The sequence below is a fragment of the Phacochoerus africanus genome, chromosome 2, assembly GCF_016906955.1.
Source record: "Phacochoerus africanus isolate WHEZ1 chromosome 2, ROS_Pafr_v1, whole genome shotgun sequence".
Lineage (NCBI taxonomy): Eukaryota > Metazoa > Chordata > Mammalia > Artiodactyla > Suidae > Phacochoerus > Phacochoerus africanus.
The window spans coordinates 21,536,306-21,558,081 of NC_062545.1; the positions used below are offsets into that span (position 1 = coordinate 21,536,306).

A 21,776-nucleotide genomic window follows, 5' to 3' on the forward strand; every position below is an offset into this window, starting at 1 on the left:
CTGTGTCTTGGCACTCTTGCCTTGCAACCCTCTCCATGTCCCAGCCTGAATTCTTGCCCCTGCAGTTCCTGGGGTTTCTTCCCTTTCAGCCCCATTTTAACCCCCCTCCCCTTTTTTTTGGCCACACCGCAGCATATGGATTTCCCTGGCCAGGGATCAGAAGCAAGTCACAGGTGCAACCTACACCACAGCTGCAGCAACGTGGGATCCTTTAACCCACTGTGCCTGGCTGGGGATCGAACCTGTGTCCCAAATTTTCTTTTGTTTTTTATTTTGGCTATGCCTGCAGCATGTGGTAGTTCCCTCGCCAGGGATTGAACCTGCGCCACATCAGTAACAACATCGCATTCTTAACCCACTGAGCCACCAAGGAAATGTCCCATTTTCACACATCTTCACTAAGTGTCTCCGAGGCTCAGACCCTTGTGGGCAAGGTCTGTGCATGATTTATCTGTGAATCTTCCCCCACAACTTTGCTTGGTACCTTACACTTAATTAGATCCTTACTTCAGTTCAGGAACTGAATGTTAGAAGCAGATGCCACTTTCTCCTCGTTACTATCTCCTCACAAAATGAGCTGATTTGCAGGAATACACTAAAAGTTCCCTGGTGTTAAGAATTGCAATGTTATCTACCTGCCAGAAGGTTTATATGAATAAACATCCCATCCCTTGAAATGAAAATAAATGGAGTAGTTTACAAATATAAACGATAATGGTTAGACCCAACTTTTTAAAGCAATCTTATTTGCCCATTCCCTTCTAGGAAACAAAAACTTGTTTTTTGGGTTTTGTTGCCCTATACAGATGGGGGTGGGGGGTGGGGCAACCAGGAAGTGTTTATTTTCTTAATACTATTGCGATCTTAATATCACTTTTACCTAAGTTGAATCTTCACTAAATATAAGCCCTTATTTCCAGGAATAGAAACTCACGCTAAAGTCCCCAGGACAAGAAAACATGTTGGAACCTTTCCTCTACTCAGATTACAGAGGCTTAGTTAAAGGATCAACAATCCAGAGCTGTTATCTTTTCAGAAGGCTGAAGATAAAATAAATTTAAGCTAAAAACATTTGAGCTATTACTCACTGGCCAGACCTAATGAGCAATGGATCAAAAAAATGTGAGTACCTGAGATTCAAATTTTTGCTTATTTTCTTTCCCTCCAAATGAGTGATAGTTGCATCATGATCAAAAAGGCTAAGCAAACAAAACCTAAAAATGCAGATGGCTATATTAGGGCCTATATTTTTGTTTTCATCATTGAATTCACAAGGAAAAAGAACAAAACTGATCGAAAAGCAGCCATTGAACTTAAAGCTAAGTCAGAGTCCATGACAGGTAGGGAAATTTCTGTTCATGTTCTTTGCTCATTTTTCTGTTTAGGTGTTTAGATATAGCTGCAGGTCAGCTAATGGCTTTAGTTCCAGTGAAGGTCTAGGTGGATGCTGCCCGTGGAAACTCTGGCCTTGACCATGTCCAAGGCAGGAGAAGGCCATGACTGTCACACTACCTTTTCATAAATGAATTTCCTCTCTCTTCCTCTGCCCTTATTGATTTTTCTTTATGCACATATTGTAAAAATATGACTCATATAACTTCAAAAACTGCCATTGCACATTTTTATGCTATTATGAAAAATCACTTTCCAAAAATATTTTTTACATCATTTTTAAATGGCTTGTTCTATTACATGACCACATCCTAACTGAACATTCTCTTGCTGTTTGACTATTAGGTTATTTCCAATTTGGGGTTTTGATTAACATTGCTCCAGGCAGCAAATAATTACTACTTTTCCAATAAGCTTCCAGAAGTGGAAATGATGGGTCTGAGTATATGCACATTTTAAGATTTTTTAACATATACTACTCAGCTGCTCTCCTGGTAGGCTGTACCAATTTAAACTTCCACAAGACAATCATCTCCTAGAAATCATTCCTTTTAATCTTTACTAAATTCATAGTTGATCAATGGCATCCTTTTTTTTTTCCCATTGAATTGCTTAAATTTTATTCATTACACCAAAAGCTCACTTGCATTTCTTCTTTGGTTAAGTAATGTGGCCAAGTTAACTCTTGTGCTTCAGTTTTCCTCATCTGCAAAATGGGGATATTAATATAATATCCTATATAGATATTGTGTAGATTAAAAAGTTAATTCAAGTAAAGCACTTTGAATAATTCCTGACCCATAGCGACTTCACAATTATAGTCGTTAGATATTTTGAAAAATTTCTGTTCATGTTCCTTACTCATTTTTCTATTTAACTGTTTATCTCCTTTTTATTGATTTCTTTTCTCACTGATTTTAAGAGGTCTTACTACATTAATATACTAACCATTGTTTTTTATGTGCAATGCAAATATTTTGTCAACTTTATTTCCTTTTTCGATTTGCTGATGATGCTTTTTTTGCCATGCAGAAGTTTAAAGATTTAATATTATTAAGTCATTCACTTTAAACCAGGATACAGAGAGTAAATATTCAACTATGAGAAAAACAACAAAGGAAAATATGTTTCTTAGTAACCAGTTTGTAAAGAAAAGGATAGATTTGACTCCACTAAGGTTTAAAGTTTTTATATGAAAAAAATCAAACATAAGGGGTAAGAAAAACACAAAAATATTTACAATATATGATAGACATAAGGCTAATCTCTTAGCACACAAATCTTTGAAAAAAGAAAACATAAAATAAGTAAAGGCTATTAATAGGCAATTCAGAGAAAAAGAAATACAAATATCCTACTTAAAACCAAAATGAGATGTCACTTTTTCACATACAGATTTACAAGGATTTTTTAAAATTAATTATGTACAACATTGTGGATACAGTTGTGCAGAGTGTCGACTGCCCAAAGAAAACTAGACAAGAGAATGAGTTGGGACTGAATTCCTGCTAATGTACCACTTGTTAAACCATATGCTCCTGCAGGGCTGCCTCACCCAGAGGGAATAATTTTTACGTCCCACAAAGGGCCATATGCTTTAAGAGAGATCCTGATATGCAGTGTTAGTGAGAGAATGCAGAAAAAGGAAATCTCATCTAGTGAGCAGATAAACTGATACATCTATTAGAGAGTAATTTGGCAAAGTCTACTAAAATAAAACATACAAATCTTTTGAGCCAGCAATTCCATTGCTTGGATTTTACTGGTACATGCAGTACAAGATATTTAGATAAGGATGCTCATTTCAGCTTTGTTCGTAACAGCACACACAGACAAAAGAACCCAGAAACAATATAAAAATACAAACACAAAATATAAAAACACATTAAGGTACTTTTAAAGGAAATTATGATATATCTACATATTATAATATTGCTTGTAGATTAAAAACATCACTATGGAAATACTTTCAAGTTACATTACATGAAAAACTTAAAACTCTAGAGCAGTTAGCATAATACGTCTTCTTGTATTTTGATAAAGATACACACATGAATGAAAACCGTTTGTAATGAAAACTGTTCATGTTGGGTTATAATTAAAAAGGGACTGCGAGTCTGGGAGAGAATAAAGTTCACTTTTATCCTGAACAGTCTTGTAAAGTTTGACTTGTGATCATGTGCATGTTATTTTCATTAAGAAAAATAAACTAACCATTTTTGCCTTTATGAGTTCTTCTAATACTGGCTTTACAAGGAAAAGGATACATATCCTGGGTAGGATAAAAATAAGGCCCTGACCAAAACACGGAAACCCCAAAACACAGATAGGTAAAGGTTCTGTCATGGCCTGGGTGTGATCCTGCATAATTTATTCACTTGTTCCCTTGTCTCCTAAAAATGAGAAGAGTGACTCTGTCTGGCCTTTCAACCCAAGGGCTCATGGAAAACAGCCAAGAGTTGATCTGTGCCATAGTGGATATGGGTGGGGCTGAAGACTGGAAGAAACAGTTACTAGATTCAGATTGCATCCTTCTGACAACAGAGCCAGCCAGAGTAAACATGCAATTTGGAAGTTAAAAAATAATAATAATAATAATAATACGTAACTCTCATTCATATAATCATTGGCTTAAAGTAGTCAGACTGCATTGAAAATATTTGTTGATTCATTCATATACTCAACAAACTTTTTCGTATCCCATCCATCATGCCTTGTACTTGGCGATGAGAATACCAGAAGTCTCAGCCTTTCTAAGGCATGAGGTCAGAAGGTACTGAAACCACCCTATTTGAGGATATACCTGTTTAGCCTGTGCTTAGAAATAATAAATCTAATCCTCAATAAAATACTGGGAGACCAAAACCAGCAACATATAAAAAGCATTATACATCATATCCAAGTAGGCTTTATCCCAGGAATGCAAGGTTGTTTACCATGTGAGAATCAATTAATGTAATATGCCACGTTAACAGAATGACAGACAAAAACCATATGATCGTCTCAACAGGAGAAAAAAAATATAACACTTGCAAGATAAAGACACAAACCAAGACAGAAGGGAACTTTTTGATAAGGGCATCTATGAAAAACCCACAGCTAACATGACAATGTTGAAAGACTGATCGCTTTCCTTATTAGATCAAAACAAGACAAGAATGTCTTGGGAGTATTGCAAATACTTTCTCCAATGTCTTGGGAGAAAGTATTTGCAAGTCATACATCTGATAAGGAACATGTATCCAGTAGGTAAAGAACTCTTACAACTCAAAAACAGGAAATCAAATTACCCAATTAAAATTAAGCAAAGGATCTGAACAGACATTTCTCCAAGGAAGATATACAAATGGCCTATAAACACATGAAAAGATGCTCAATGTCCATAATTAGGGAAATCCAAATCGAAACCACCAGGAAATACAACTTCACATTTACTAGCACAGCCATAGTCAAAAGATAATAAGGAGTGTTGATGAAGATGGAAAATGGACCCTCCTTACACTGCTGGAGGTCATATAAAATGGTACACCTGCTTTGGAAAATTGGCAGTTCCTTAAAACACAACGTAACATAAACACAGAGTTACAACATGACCACTCTTAGATCTAGACCCAAGAGAATGAAAACATATGTTCATGGAAACACTTCTACCTGAAGTTTATGGCAGCACTTTTCACAAAGGAAGGAAAATAACCCAAATGGCCATCAACTGCCGGATGGATTAAAAAAGAATGTGGTATATTAATACAATGGAATATTACTTGGTAATGAAATGAAGGACTGATACCTGCCACAACATGGATGACCCTTGCAAACTTCAAACTAAGTGAAAGAAGCCAGTCACAAAAGGTGTGTTGTTTTTATGATCCCAGTCCTATAATTGTTCAGAATAAGCAAATCTACAGAGACTTAAGGTAGACTCATGGTTAATTAGGACTGGGACTAGGGGTTGAAAAGGACGGGAATAAGGATTGATGGTTTCAGAACACTGTGAATATACTGGGAAACAATGAATTATACACTGTCAATGGGTGAATTTTATTTTATTTACTTATTTATTTTGCTTTTTAGGGCCGCACCTGCGGCATATGGAAATTCCCAGGCTAGGTCCAATGGGAGCCGAGCCACGCCACAGCAATACTGGATCTGAGCTGCTCCTGCGATCTACCCCACAGCTCAAGGAAACGCCGGACCCCTAACCCACTGAGAGAGGCCAAGGTTCGAATCCACATCCCCATGGATCCTGGTCGGGTTCATAACACTGAGCCACGAAGGGAACTCCCTCAACGGGTGAATTTTACGGTATGTTAATTGTAAAAGGTGTTTTAAAAAAATAGAAATAATGACTCAAACTGCTCATTTTCAGAAATATTACTGATCTTCTTAGAACCCAGAGAAACAGATGCAGCCCCAAACCAAAAGATTCAAAGGAGCCAGAAATCTAGAGAGAAGCACAAGCTCACCTGTGGCCTACAGTGATGATTTTCACAAAAGCCCAAATCGAGTAAAAAGTACGCACGCTTGGACCCTGTGCTACGGATTCCTTAGCCTCACACAGACTGTCCCCTGTTAAGCATTTAAGATGAGAACCATCTCCACCGCTTTAATCCCTGGCAGCCACTCCAGACTTCAACAAGTAGATGCTGGAGCTCACACTCAGCAAAGATCTTCACACCATTTGTGAAGCAAGTGGCCAACAGCTAACAAGGAGGGAATAAAATCCTAGGAAGAAGAGAGGGTTTGATGGTCTCAGACTCAGCAAAGAACACCATGTGAATATAAAACTCAGATACGGCAATCAAATGTTCCATTTTTGTTGTTTTTTCATTTTCATTTGGAATCTCATGGCAAAACTTCAGGGATACTACTAATACACATGGAGGGCCTACATGGATACAATGAGAAAACTGCTCTGCTCTTACCCATTAAAAAAATTCAGCCATAACAATTATTAACCCTTAACTGACAAAACCAAACCAAAACCCCTCTACTCATAATGTCTGGATTGGTCACTTCAATACATGCAAACTTCTAATCAATGAAACACAGGACCTCTAATTTAAGTATAGCACCATTCCATGAGAAATTCCTCTGAAGTATCTTTTATAGTCAAGCATAACTTTTTGTTTCAATCACTTTTTGTATAAGTAATCCCAATCTCTCAACGCGATTAGTCATTTCATTAGGAATTATAGCAATCTGGGTATTTTTTGCTGTACTGGGGAAGAGCTAGGAAGGTCACATTTTAGGATTCTACTCTGCTTCTTAGGCATCATTTATATAATATTCCTTGATTTTACAAAGGCAAAATTCACTTTTCTAATATTACCTAACAATATTCTGTGGCAAAAGAACTAAATTCAGGGCAGTACTTTATATCTGCTGTATTCAGTACTGAGCCACTTCCACGCTTTGCCAGTGCAGAAATTTAAAAATGTACATTCTTTCTTGAAACAAAGTCACACCACTTTAAAGTAAGACAAAAGGAGAGTAAGCCTTAATTGCACAAAATTGTTTAGTAGATTAAGATCCTAATCAACACTCCCCCCCCCCCCCCCCCCCCGCAAATTCCCCAAAAGTCATCCACACGAAGTCTCTTCAGTTCTGGAGCATCATACAACCTTGTCATTAACAGCAAGGGAAGGTGTGACCTTTTTTGGATTCTGAGTTCTCTCCTTGGCAAAAGGTTGGTTCTCTTGAAGCAAAAGCTTATGATATTTCAGGGAGTGAAGCTCTACAGTTATAAACAAACCCATGTGGGGGGAAGCTGGAATGATAAAATGCTATCTAGAGACATCCTGGAGCTGATTAAAAAAAAAAAAAAAACCTTCATCTGTGCCCTGTCATTTCCTTTCAGCAAGATCCTGTTGATGTTTACACAATTTGAAAAGTGTATCAAATATCTCAAGGAATAACGTAAATGCCCCCCTTTGAGGTTTGTTTGTTTTTTTAATTCTTGATGGGAAAAAAATATCAAAATAGGACCTTTTTTAAATGTACTCCATTATCCAATCACAAGTATTGCCACCAGAAAGTTGTTTATCCCTGCACTGTTGGAGAAATGCCAGACGTACCTTCCTTCCTTTTTTTTTTTTTTTTTTGTCGAAGAAAATGGAAAAAGGAAACAACACAGGGAATAGGGCGATATAGCTCAGAAACATTACACAAGTTTCCATAAAACGAACTCTAGCCCTCAGTAACTGAGTTCATGAAATATGTTTCCCCAAATTTTATAGCTTATGTGAATAACATAAACAAGGCTCATTTGAAAGAATTAAGCATTTTGGGGGGGTTTGTTATTAAGCATTCAGCGTTCTGCCAAGATAAGAGAAGGCAATCAGCACTTCTTTTACTCCGAAAAACAAACCATAAATCAGTTGACATGCTTGAAAGAATTCAGCTCTAGTCTGTTCGGAAGTCAAGCATAAATACAGAAAAACCTGTTGGCACCTTAATCTTGTTAAGTTTCGCGTTTTAAAAACAAAGCAATACGCAAACCGCGTTTCTTGTAAATTTCAGACTCCAGTGATTCAGATAAACACGAAAGCGAGGCATCTCAGACAGAAAATGGAGCCTGCGCCTTTAAGGTAAAATCGGCTGGATCCCAAAAGGCATTCCACTTTTCCACGACAAAGAAGTTTGGGGGAGCGCTACCTCTCGGGTTTCTCCGAGGGACTTGGCGGGTTCGGGCAGAGCCCGACTTGCCCAGGAACCTTCGACTGTCCCAGCTGCCCGGAGCAAGCCCAGCGCCCGCGCGGCGGGAGCGCATCGCGTGCGCCCCGGACTCACCGCTGCTGGGCTGCGGGGACAGCGCGGAGACCGAGGTCTGGCCCATGTCTCGGGTCGCAGGGCCAGGTCCGGCGATCACGCGGCTCTTTTGGTCCTTGGATCATGGGTCCGCTCGCAGACAGATTTCCAAGCGTTCATTTCTCGGTCCATGCGGAGCTGCCCGCCGGATCCCCTCACCTTCTCCCCCTCGCGGGTCTCCCAGCCCGGCCGGCCGTAGCCGGCGCGGCGGATCCTGCCCAGCGGATGCCTGTCATTCCTCTATGCAGATTAGCTGGGGTCAAGGGTCACGGGGGAGGAGAGAAGGGGAGTGGGCGACGGGGGCGGTGGAATGAGGGGGGCGAGGAAGTGGGGAGCCGAGAGGCACGGGCTGGTCTAGCCAGGCTGGCGGGGGCTGTGCGACCTGCAACCAACCCCCCCCAGCGTAGCAGAGAGTTCGGGCGACTCCCGTTAAACTTAAAAGGTTCACTGTCAAATGATCCTTTAGGGCTGGAAGAAAAGGAATTAAAGTACTTAGTCACGGTACTTAATTTAAGAAAATTTGTTTCTTTAAAGCTAGTTCCTTCCTCACTTTGTTGTACTGCAGAGCTTAGTCTGCTCTGTGTGCATTTTTCTCATTTAAAAAATTCTCTTCCTTTTAACAAATCGAATTTTTAAAAGCAGTATTGGTGGCCTCAATCAGAGTGAACAATAAATCTGAATGATGGATCTAGGTGTAGGATCAACCAAGTATACCCCTACCACCTAGACTCTGGGATGCTCACCTCTCCTGTATTTCAAAAGATTCATTGTGAGGGCTACGAAGCTTCGTGGTGAGGTCTTAAAATACACAAAAGATGAAAACCACGGAAACAACACTAATTTATTTTAGAAGCTAATATTCCATAACAAATTAAGTCCTACTGTAATTAAATCTCATTCTCAAACTTCTTAAAAATATGAATGCAAATAAATACTCTTGGTATTTACAATTGATGAGAAGGCTAGATGCCATATGTATCTCCATCTATCAGTCTATCTGTAGATTGATATATGTGGCCTTAGACTGGGTGATGATTACATAAATGTGGTTCACTTTATGAAAATTCCCTGAATTGTGTACCATGATTTCTGCATTTTTCTGAATGTATATATTTCATTTAAAGGTTTTTTTTAAATGCACTATGTCACTTGCCACAGCTTTCACTTTTTTGTTTATCCTAGGCATTCAACTCTGAACTATTAAAAAGCAATATAGTATATGTATTTTATGAGATAATAAACATACTTGATAGTTTAAGTATGCAAACCTTTTTTTTTGAAAGTTTGTATTAAGATCACAATGAGTCTTGCTTCCTTTTTTGAAAGACAGTCGCTTGTCTGTTTCATCATTAAATGTTTCATCCTTTATATAAATTGCCCTATTTTTTTCACACCCAAGTAGCCCACCCTCTATTGTGGGGAAAACTTTTCCCCTGTAATAGTGTACTCCATTATCTACTTCCCTTTGCCTAATTCACTCTTGAGAAACCCTGATTTTTTTTAAAATTGAAATTGAGGATTAACCAAGATGTGAGTTCTAATTAGGACAATGAAATTAATCCTAACTAAATTTCCTTATTAAGTAAAAAACTGTTGTGTTTTGGGCACACATTCCACCTGGGAGGCTCAGCAGTGAGATAAACAATTATAAGAGCTCTTCAATTTCTTCCTGAAATTGCCTTAAAACAACAACCACAAAAACCAGGTTAAATGTTCCCTCAACTTAAATTGGATAGAGTCTAACTGTTGAGGAAGATCATTGAATAGAGAAAATATACAGTCAACTCTGCACATTAAAGTATGTAAATATAATGATTTTTTTAAATGACAGAAGCTAAACTGTGAGGTACAATGTTATTTTTGCTATCATTATTTCTTTTTCTTGAGAATCAATAATGCATTTCTTTTTATTTCTTCTGCAAATTCATATTTTAAACATCAAAGAGGTACTCTATTGCTATAGCCTTTCAGGATTTGCTAAATCCATGTATATTTACCTTACTCAAAACCTTTCATGATTTGCTAGTTAATATAATCTTAACCTCATCTGGGATTCTTATAATCCCCGGATCAGGTTACAGACTTTCCTCTGAAATTTTTCCAGTTCCATTACATTATCCTTGAAGCATGTCAGCCAAAACTGCAGGAAGTGTGCATTAAGCTTTCTTTATAAGGGTGGGACAGTTTATTCTATTTTGTTTCCAGTGCTTCTGATGGGGGTTGGTGTTTTAACAGCCTTTTTTTTAATCACAGCTAACAAATTATATTAATGAACATAGAAAAAGTCTACAGAAATCCCTAAATTCCATTTATGGGTCATGACCTAAAGGTAAGAATTTATCTTCTAACAAGAGTATGTTAAGATAATTTCCCTCCAAATTGCCTTGTTCTTGCCTCATTACAGCTCATCTGCTATTATTCAGCCATCTCAGTTTTACTCAGAGCTCTGGCTGTTAATCCCTTGAGTTTACAGTTTAACTGCGGGAATGTTTAATGGCATCTGAAAAAAATGGACATTTCTCAGCATGTTACCTCTTTCCAGGGAATTTATAAAAATGCTTAAAAAAGATTAGCGCCAACATCTAACTCTGAGGAAATGATCTATTTATAACTCTTCAGCATTCATCCCATTGACCTTGGTCTTTGGTCTATATTTCTAAACCAGTCTCTTAGCCAGTGATCTCATGGTAAATGCTCAACAACCAGTTAGGTCTGGGGGTTGAGGAAAAGACTGATATGATTTGGTTTGCTCGTTTTTATGGTGTAAATACTCCTATAATGACCAACTCAACAAATGGTCAACTGGTTTGCAAAATGTATGTCAACTGGCTTGCAGAATTTCTGGAAATTAACAACTGGCCTGTATGAGTTTCTTTCAATATAAGGAAGCTCATCTTTCATCTTTTATAATATGCTGTCATCAAATCATTACCATGACTGATTGTGAGGAGTAGTTTATGTTAAACCTTCCAAAAAATATAGACTGACAGTATCTACTGAGTTTTTCCACTAAACAGTCCAAATATTTTTCAACTCCTGCAAGACTTTCTGTGATTTACTCCTTTTCTTCCAGAAAGAAATTAAGTGGATTCGTTAGATAGAATTTCCCCTCCCTAAAACTGGTTTGCCTCTCAACAGAGGAGGTACTTACTGAGGTGTTCAAGCATTCTACCCAGTGACACAGATTTTACTGTCTTGTCTGATGTAGGAGTTATTAAGTTCATCCTTCAGGGGTACCCAAAGTGACACTTGAACTTTTCATGGATGGGAATCACTGGATCCATGAGATAAAAGTTGAAAGCAGACATAAACCTAAACTTTAGCAATCTGTTTGTGGAAAAGTCCTCTCCTATATTGAAGTCCAAATTGTAGACACAATTTGGTGGTTAGAGAGATGATTTACAATTAGTACATTCATTACTACTACCAAATTTTAGGTTACTACCAAAACTTAGGTCATTGGTGGGCTTTTCTAGTGGCCAGATCTAAGCCTGAAGGAGGAGGAAGAGTGGGTTACTACCAAAACTTAGGTCATTGGTGGGCTTGTCTAGTGGCCAGATCTAAGCCTGGAGAAGGAGGAAGAGTGAGATCTTCCTCCTTTAAAGCACAGATGCCATGAATACCCATCCTGGGTGTCTGCTTTTCCAGATGCTGTCAGTTCTGCTAGGACCTGATTTTGATACACCAGCAGTTGGGGCAGGGGGAGGGGGAGAAGAGTTGGGCGGAGTCCCAGAAGATGAGATGGTTGATCAGTGGTGGCCCAGAAAGCAAGAGTGGCTGGTGATGGCCATGTTCAAGTAGATGAAGATTCTCTTAACTGGCGCCCTTAGTCCTGGACTTGGCCATGATGATCTAGTGAATTACTGACATTTACCTGCAAAATGGGCATTAGAGTCATAGAAAATGTTTTCCTAGGGGAAAGGAAATGACACTTAGTAATTAAAATATAATAATTTTCTAAATAGGATTTTTAAAAAATGTATCTGTTTCCTGGACATAACGGTCAGAAGAAACAACAGAAATTCAGGGAACATCTAAAAGTATCAGTTTAGTCATTTATCTTCTTCCTACCTATGATTATCAGATTTATTAAAAAGCAGAAAACTGTCTTTTCTCCCTTTCTCTGAGGGAGGTGCTAGAGGGCAATTTTTAAAATTAGAAGGCTGTTTTAACACAAGAGGTTCTAATAATCAGGTAAAAGAATATAAAATTCAGAAACTAAAAATTGGTGTGCAAAATTTTTTAAGGTAGTTTTTTTAGTAGAATATCTGCCAGTGTTTAAAATCTAGGCATTACTTCAAAACGTGGCTATATTTTGTGAAAGTCCACTTACACAGAAAACATAACTACTAAAAAGCAAGCAGAATCTTATAATTGCAGTTGCAATTATGTATATGTGAGCAGTGTTTACTTTTTAAAATGTTACTTTATAGCAATTACCACTAAATGCTTCCCAGGCCTTTTATTTTGACAATTCTGAGAGATTTTAGTTTTAACATGATAACATAAATAGACAAAGGAGAGCTTTGGTAAAGAGAAGACATTCTAGTTATATTCAGCATCAGTGGAGGGAAAAACCGCATTCCACAAGTATTAGAACAGGAAACAAACCTGTAAGACAGGCTTTTCTTTCCTATTGTTCTCATATTTTTATATGATTTATTTCCTGAGTTTTTCTTCTACTGCTTGCTCAAGCTAAAAGGATTAGCAAAATAGCCCACCCCACTTTTGCCCGGAGTCTCTGCAAAGGGCGTGGTGTTTCACACATGTGCTTACTTAGTGATTGAGCTGGATGGCTGGAAGATTTACTCTGGAAAAGAAAGACCTCAAGGGGTGGTGCTGGAATTTCCTTTTCCAGAAAACTTTTCCCCACCCCAGGAGAAAAAGTGTGTAACTTGTTGCACTTTGTTTTATAAGAAAAACAAATCACTCATCCATAGTGTTTAAAACTCTGACCACTGCCATAAAATTAATCGTCTTTAATTTACGACCCCAAATCTAAAGAGAAAATTCCTTAAAGACATGTTTAATCATTACTGCCCTATTTACAGAAAGTAATTGCTTAAAATAAGGTCCAAATCATTGCTTTATAAGCCATCACACCCATCCCTAGTACCTAACAAAATGTCTAGGCATATAGAAGGCACTTAATATATGTGTGATAAAGAGAAGAATAAGCATGTACATGAATTCCTTCATCACAGCAATGTGAAGTGTGGAAGAAAAAAAAGTCCACCTAGGAACAGATGGATGATTTTGATGTTAGTATGAGGATTCCATAGCAAGATAATATCAATTTCTGTCAGTGGCTGTACATTTCCTCTTATATGCCATTCTGTTAATAACCCTCTCGTCACTTAGCTAGAATTAACTGAGGATCTCCCAGGGGCCCAGTACCTCTGGTGCATGGAACGTGAGGAGAAGTGGTACAGACGGACCCTAGAGCAGTTCATTGTATATATGTATGGTGGAGAATGGGTATTGAGGCTTACAAGTAAATGACTTTAACAGTGAGTACAGCAATAGAGGTTTGTTCCACAAAGAGTGAAGGATGAACAAAGGGCTGCTACAGGGAAGGCTCTCAACTTTATTAATTTATAAATTCACATCTTTCCAATACAGAGTCAGCAACTCATTTGGAAGGTGACTCAAGATTGTGAAATACTTCCTAAATGAAAGATTAAATTCTATTGTATGCAGTTAATATTAACTGTATTTGTTTATTTACTTCTTACAGCTTTTGTAGGAATGATTTACAAATCCTAAATTTTGCCCATTTAAATAAACAATTCAGTGAGTTGTAGTAAATATGTAGTCAACTGCTACCGCAATCAGGCTTTAGAAAACTTTGAGAACCATAAAGAGTTCCATCAGGGCTGCAGTTAATTCCAGTCCCATCCACCAGCACAAAGTAACTATTGACCTGCTTTCCATCTCCATAATTTAGACTCTTCTATAATTTCATATGAGTGGGGAGTTTCCATCGTGACTCAGCGGTAATGAACCCAACTAGGATCCATGAGGTTGTGGGTTCAATCCCTGGCCCTGGCCTCACTCAGTGGGTTAAGGATCCGGCATTGCCCTAAACTGTAGTGTAGATCGCAGCCATGGCTCAGAGGATCCCGCATTGATTTGGCTGTGGTGTAGGCTGGCAGCTACAACTCTGATTCGACCCCTAGCTTGGAAGCTTCCATATGCCATGAGTGCAGCCACATAAAGCAAAAAAAATTTTTTTTCATATAAATGGATAACAGCATATGTAGTTTTAAATATCTGGCTTTTTTTAGACAACATTTTTGATATTCATCCATGTTGTATGAATTGGTAGTGTATGGTCATACCAAAGTTTGTTTATCTGTATACCAGTTAATGGGCATTTGGCTTGTAACAATATTTCATTGTATTTCCATTCAGTGAAAATACATAGAATCTATATTTTATATATATTATAATATATAACTTACGATTATATGTGTACATATTTGCACATATACATATGATAGTTCTGTATAAATAAGAATTCATTTATTGGTTTATCAGTCATCTAACAATTTGTATTTATTATGCATCTCCTTTGTACCAGGCTCTGTTCTAGATAATTGAGATAATTAAACAAAAAGTAAAAATACCTGCACTCAGAGAACTTACATCTTAACGAAAGGACAGAAAATAAGCAATGAACCTAATAAATCAGTAAATTTTATAGCAATTTAGAAGGTGAAAAATGCTTTGAAATACTAGGGGCAAGAGATGGGTTATAAGGGATGGATGGAGGGTAAGAGAGATGGATTAGCATGTGATGCTCACGGTAATCCTCACTGAAGAGGTATTACCTGAGCATAGACTCAGAGAACATGATGGAGTTAGCCATGAAGTTGTCTGGAGGAAGGGCATCCCAAGCAGAAAGGTCAGGTAATGTAAGGACAAGAGCAGGCTGTATGTTTGAGCAACATTAAGGGGCCAGTGTGGTTGGAGGACAGTAAGGGAGGGGAAGCTGAGAAGGGGATTATAAACCATGTAGGATGTGGCAGTTGACCATAAAGACTTTGGCTTTACTGTAAGGGAGATGGGGAAGCAATGTCAGGTTTGAGCAAAGGAATGACATGATCTGCCCTATATTTTAAGATTATTATGGCTTCTGAGTAGAGGGAAGAGACAAGGTTGGAAGCAGAAATATACACCAGGCAAGAAATGATAGGGGTACTATTCAGCCATAAAAAAGGACAAAATAATGCCATTTGCAGCAACATGGATGCTACTAGAGGCTCTCATACTAGGTGAAGTAAGTCAGAAAGAGAAGGACAAAGACCAGATGATATCATTTACATGTGAAGTCTAAAATATGGCACAAATGACCTATCTACAAAACAGAAACAGATCGTGGACGTGGAAGGCAGATTTGTGTTTGTCAGGGGGATGGGGACGCCGATAGGGAGTTTGGGGTTGGTAGATACAGACTGTTACGTGTAGAAGGGATGAGGGAATGGGGCCCTGCTGTACTGGACAGGGAACTGTATCCAGTCTCTTGGGTAAGAACCTGATGGAAAGTGAAAAAAAAAAAGGGGTGGTGGTGGTGTATGGGTGGCTGGGTCACTTTGCTGTACAGTGGAAATTGACGGAACATTGTAAATCAACTATCCTTTAATAAAAAAATTTTAAAAAATGATAGGGCCTTAGACCAAGCTGGCAGTGATGGGGATGGTGAAATGTACGTGGATTCTAGATGCTCTTTTAGGGTAATGTTTAGCTTAATTTCTTCAAGGATTGAATGTGGAGTATGGGAGAAAAGAGATGAAGCAAGGATGACTTCAAAATTTTATCTAAGCAGTCAGAAGGACTGAGTTGCCATTAATTAAATCTGAGACAACAGGGTGAAGTGGATTGAGGATAGAAAATTAGAAGTTCAATTTTGAAATGTTCAATTAGACATCCAAGTGTGGAATGAAAACAATCCAAGGTGTCACTAAGGGGGAAAAAAAATCAATCTACGCCTAGATGCATCCTAGGGAAATTGAGTATCAAGATTAAAGAGAAGATGTTAAAATAGGCCAAAAAGACAGATGCCACATCAAAGAATCACCATAAATCTAAGAAGACAATAGAATTATATTAGTGTTATGGGGAAATAACTTAGAATTCCATGCCCAGCTAAACAATCATTCACTAAATCAAACACAATCTCACTGAAAGTGGTTAACCACTAAAGGAACTTCTACTGAATATCCCCCAGTAGGAAAGAAAAAGAGCCCAGATTAAAGGTGGGATGCAAGAAACGAGTACAGAAATTGATAGAATTATGGTGAATTTAATACACTATTGCCTACACAAAATGATAATCAAAAAGATAACCCACAGAATGGAAGAAAATATTTCTAAACGATGCAACTAACAAGGGATTAATCTCCAAAATAAACAAATAGCACATGCAGCTCAATATCAAAAAAAAATATATGACCCAAACAAAAAAATGAGCAGAAGATCTAAATATGCATTTCTCTGAAGAAGACATACATATGGCCAAAAAGCACAAGAAAAGATGCTCAACATCTCTAACAAAGAAATGCAAATCAAAGCTACAATGAGGTATCGATACCAATCAGAATGGCTATCATCAAAAGTCTACAAACAATAAGTGCTGGAGAGGGTGTGGAGAAAAGAGAACTTTCCTACATTGTTGGTGGGAATGTAAATTGGTACAACCACTATGGAGAACAGTATGGAGGCTTCTTAAAAAAAAACTAAAAATAGAACTATCATATGATGCAGCAATCCTATATCTTAGCATATATCTGGAAAAAAACCATAATTTGAAAAGATACATGCACCTCAACGTTCAAAGCAGCACTATTCACAATAACCAGGACATGGAAGCAACGTAAATGTCCATGGACAGAGAAATGGATAAAGATGTGGTACGTATATACAATGGAATGATTACTTAGCTATAAAAAGAACAAAATAATGTCATTTGCAGCAACATGGATGGACCTAGAGATTATCATACTAAATGAAGTCAGACAAAGACAAATATATGATATGAGTTATATGTGGAATCTAAAATATGATACAAATGTAAGTTTCCTCATGGCATATAGGATTAAGGATCCAGTGGTGCTGCAGCTATGGTTCAAGCTGCAACTCTGGCATGGGTTCAGTCCCTGGCCTTTACATGTCATGGGTGGGCCAGAAAATATATGATACAAATAAACTTGTTTACAGAACAGAAACAGACTCGTAGCCTTCAAAAACGAACTGATGATGGGTGTTTCCATTGTGGCTCAGTTGGTTAAGAACCCAACTAGTCTCTTTGAAGATGGGGATTTGATCCTTGGCCTCACTCAGTGGCTTAAGGATCTGGCATTGCTTCAAGCTGCAGCATACGTCAAAGATGTGGCTCCGGGATCTGGCGTTGCTGTGGCTGTGGCGTGGGCCAGCAGCTGCAGCTCCAATTGGACCCCTAGCCTGGGAACTTCCATGTGCCGCAGACGTGGCCGTAAACAAACAAGCAGAAACAGACAAACAAATAACCAAAGACCAAAAGCAAACTTATGGTTAACAAAAGGGAAAGGTGATGGGAGGGAAGTGATAAATTAGGAAGTTGGGATGAACATATACACACTACTATATACAAAACAGATAATCAAGGACCTACTGTGTAGCACAAGGAACTCTACTCAATATTCTATAATAACCTATATGGGAAAAGAATCTGAAAAAGAATGCATATATGTATATGTACAACTGAATCACTTTGTTGTACATCTGAAACTAACACAACATTGTAAATCAATTATACTTCAGTATAAAATAAAGATTAAATTTTAAAAATGGAGATGTAGTCAATGAATATTTTGACATATTGTTAGGGTCCTGATTTTGATCAGGAGGACGGACAAACTAAATACTTTATGAGTTTGTTAGAAAAATGTAATAAGCTTCTGAATCGGTAAATAAAAGAAAGGACTTTTTAAAAAGTTGTGTTTTTTTATTTTTTTTACTTTTCCCAACCCTTTGGTTGGTTTTATTTATTCTCATTTTCAGTCCTGTTGGAGCCCCACTGCCCAGGTCAAAGAAGAAATACCTCATAGGGGCTGGAAGGGGAGTGTCCCTCAAAAAAAAGTTTTGCTAATCCAAATAATGAGAAAAATTTAAAAAGAGCAAGCTAAAAAAAGAGGACACAGGAGTTCTCTGGTGGCCTAGTGGTTAGGAATTTGGGGTTGTCTCTGCTGTGGCACAGGCCGATCCCTAGCCCAGGAAATTACTCATGCTGTGGAGCTGGCCAAAAAAAGAAAAAAGAAAGAAAAGAAAAGAGGACACAAATTAAGATAGTCAAATCCAAAACAATAACTGCAATATTGCAAAAGGAATATTCATATCTAATGACAGAGAGTAAAAGTTTGGAGGGAGCAGAAATACAATGCATCTCTCTGTCTGCCAATTTTAGGAGATATATCCCAAACAGCAAACGCTGAAAATAAAAGCATGAAAAATACATACTTAAGCAAATACTTACCAAGGGAAAGTTAGTATATCAGTGTTAATAATAGATGAATTAAAATTGAAGTCAAAATAATAAATAGCAGAGAGGGAGTGATTTTATGATGTGAAAAGGAGTGACCTAACAAGAAAACAGATGTACAAATTATCAGCTAGTATACCCCTGCCATCAGAATCTTGAAGTACAAAAAGCAGAAACTAACAGAATTAGGATAGACAAATCCACAATAATATGGAGAGATTTTAACACACCATCAAAAAGTAATAAGACCAAGCAAAAAAAAAATGTTTTAAGGTTATGAATTTGAACAGTCCAGTTGATAAGCTTGGTATTATAGATATTATGTACAGACCATTACTTGAGAAATAGCAACTATATGTTCAGTAAATACTGGATCTCAATAAATTTGAAAGAATTCATACTATACAATCCACAGTCTCTAGCCATAATATAATGAAATGTGTTGATTTATCAATCAAGAAGACAAACAGTTAAAAAACAGAAGCAAAAACCCCTCCCACAAAAATAAGGGCACAAGTGAAATAAGAACTAAAAGATTTTTAGTTTTTTAGTTTAGGTTTTAGTCAAAGCAAAACAAGAGATTTGCTTCAATATATTCAGAAACTTCGGTCACCCATGTGAAAAGCAGGGCTTGACTGCTCTGCATTTTTTGAATAGAAAAAAGTACCTGGAATGCAGGTGAAGACAATTCAAGATGCAAAACAGAACTATCTGGTAGTTATAAGAACTGAAACATCACTAGGAGAAAGGTGAATTTAAAACTTACTACTTGGTATCCCAGGAAAAATACAGATGCATATTTAGTGTTAGTTAAACCACTTCCATTATTAAATAGCTCAGCATTCTATAACTAAAAACAGATGAAGAACTCCAACCTACTGCTTATTTTTGTTTCCTTTAGGGTAAATATCTCTCTGTAATTGTTTTTAGTTGTAGTACAATGGTCTCTTTAAAACTCCAAAGGACATGTTAAGGGAGTCACAAACAAAATAAGTCATTTCTCATATTTAACAGGCTTAACTTCAACTGTTCTTTTATGCTTCTGGTATTTTAAGACAGAAAAAAAAAAAAAAGAAGAAGAAGCTATAAGGTTGTTTTTTAAAAAAACACATTTAGTTTTATTAGAACTTAAATCTAAACCTAAGATGCCTCCAAGTAAAACAACCCCCTAGGGAAAGTTGTACATACTGAAGAGGCTTTGGACTATCAAATGGATTTCAGTAACTGCAAATCACTTCTCAATTAAGGAAAGTTGACACATTCTCCAAACAGGTGATAAAGATAGGAGCCGAGAAGGGGGGGTGGGGATGAGGCAACTTGCAGGTGTTCAGACTTAATCTTTCATCACAACAAGATTTATTCAGGGAGAAATCATATAATCACACAATTAAGAAGTAGGCATACAAAATGGGCTTGGAATATTGCCACTTTAAATCTACACACCACTCTCCAAAGCAATGAGGCTCTTTCATGGAAGAGTTTTCATTCCCAACTTCCCTAAGCAGAGGGCTTTCAATTATGAGATGCACAGGGAAATGTTTACAAGGGAAAAAGAGGCCCAATATCCAATAAAAAGCCATCTTGAGATGAAAGATTTAGTGTTATACTTTAAAAGAACATTGTTGTTCTCCCTCTCTCTTTAGCAGGAGAAAACGCTGTGGATTTCGCTTTGCTATAAATATTCCAAAACTCACATAAAGCTCCAAAGATTTCGCTGTTTCTGCAGATTACTTTATTTCTTCTTTATAGGCGCATATACTGTAGTGTTCGGTGAATCAGTAACATATTCAATGATGTATTTCTGTGAACCAATGCTGAAGACACTATTCAGCTACATTTATTAACAAAATAGCATTAATATACAGGTCTCACTTGAGCCTGTGATTTTAGGGTCTGAAGTTTTGCTTTGCTTCCATGTTAAATGTTACCCTGTTTCATCTAGGGCAATAAAACTTTCATTTTATGCAAAAGCATTATGAGTATTCACTCATATTCCATTATTTATGTCAATATAGAAATATCTAGTGCTTTATTCTGAAAACTGCTATTACCATTTGACGAGTGAGACTTTCTCTGTAGCTTGCCAAAACTGCAGTTACTAAAAATTAATGACTTTTCTTCCCATCATCTATGTACATTTTCCTAAAGGCTTGCTTCTCAAACCTCCATTCATCTCCCTCTTTTATTGCTAACTAGAGGACTCATCCTCCTTCAGGTTTTATTTTCCATTTCTACTTGATTGATTCTTAATATCTGGCCTCCGATTCTCCATTATTTTACGTCTAAGGGACATGCTGGCTGAGATGTCAAATCCTCTGGGACCTTAACCTGTAAATTTCCATAGCAGCCTTCCCATGGAATTTACCCTAAGGCTGTCTCCTCCATTGGACTCAAGGTCACTTGGAGGCCATGCCTAGTTCACCATGATAACACCAGCACAGAGCTAGCACACAGTGGATGCTCAGTAGGTATGTACTTTATATATAAATGAATGAATGAATATGATCTCTATCAATGCACCATTTAGATCTGTGGCTACTCGGGGAAATAAGAAAAGGAAATTGAAGACTCACAAAAGTATTGTCGGGTTTACTTTCAGGCCCAGCAAAGCAATAGTGTCAATAAGAATACAACTTACAAATGATTACTTGGGGTTTTTGATTCAGTAATTGAGAAAACATAGAATCTAAATATTTCCGTAATTATATTAATATGCATCTACTAAATATTGACATTATGTTTTCAACATCCCCAGTTAAAGCTGTGTTCAATTTCTCTTCTGAGATTACTAGCCTATGCCTTATTAAAAATTGATTTGGTTGGAATAGAGCAATGCTAAAAATAAGCAGGAATGTTCCTTAACTCACAACTCATTGTATATAGATGAATGAAATGGATGGAGGGGTCTAGCTTACCTTGCTTTTGCAAAAAGAAAACATTTGACTAACAGGTAATGCAAGAAATTTCTTAACATCGGGGGTGCAGTGCAAAGGCTGAGGTGGCCTTCTGATAGTCACACCATCATGTAAGGACTTTTCCTTGAGGGTGGACGGGATCT

The 21,776-nt window shown here is 37.5% G+C and overlaps 1 protein-coding gene across 4 annotated transcripts in view; it reads right to left on the reverse strand.

Annotated features, from left to right (window-relative positions):
* PHACTR2 (phosphatase and actin regulator 2) overlaps positions 1-21,776 on the reverse strand; it is a 279,919-nt gene that overhangs the window by 125,024 nt on the left and 133,119 nt on the right. The window contains exon 1 of one of the 4 annotated variants that reach the window (XM_047770040.1): positions 8,182-8,643. The exons of the other annotated variants lie outside the window; for them this stretch is intronic. Within the exon in view, the coding sequence (XP_047625996.1) occupies positions 8,182-8,227 (46 nt within the window). The 5' untranslated portion in view covers positions 8,228-8,643. Of the gene's footprint in view, positions 1-8,181; positions 8,644-21,776 lie in introns of those variants that run through there. 4 annotated transcript variants of the gene reach the window in all.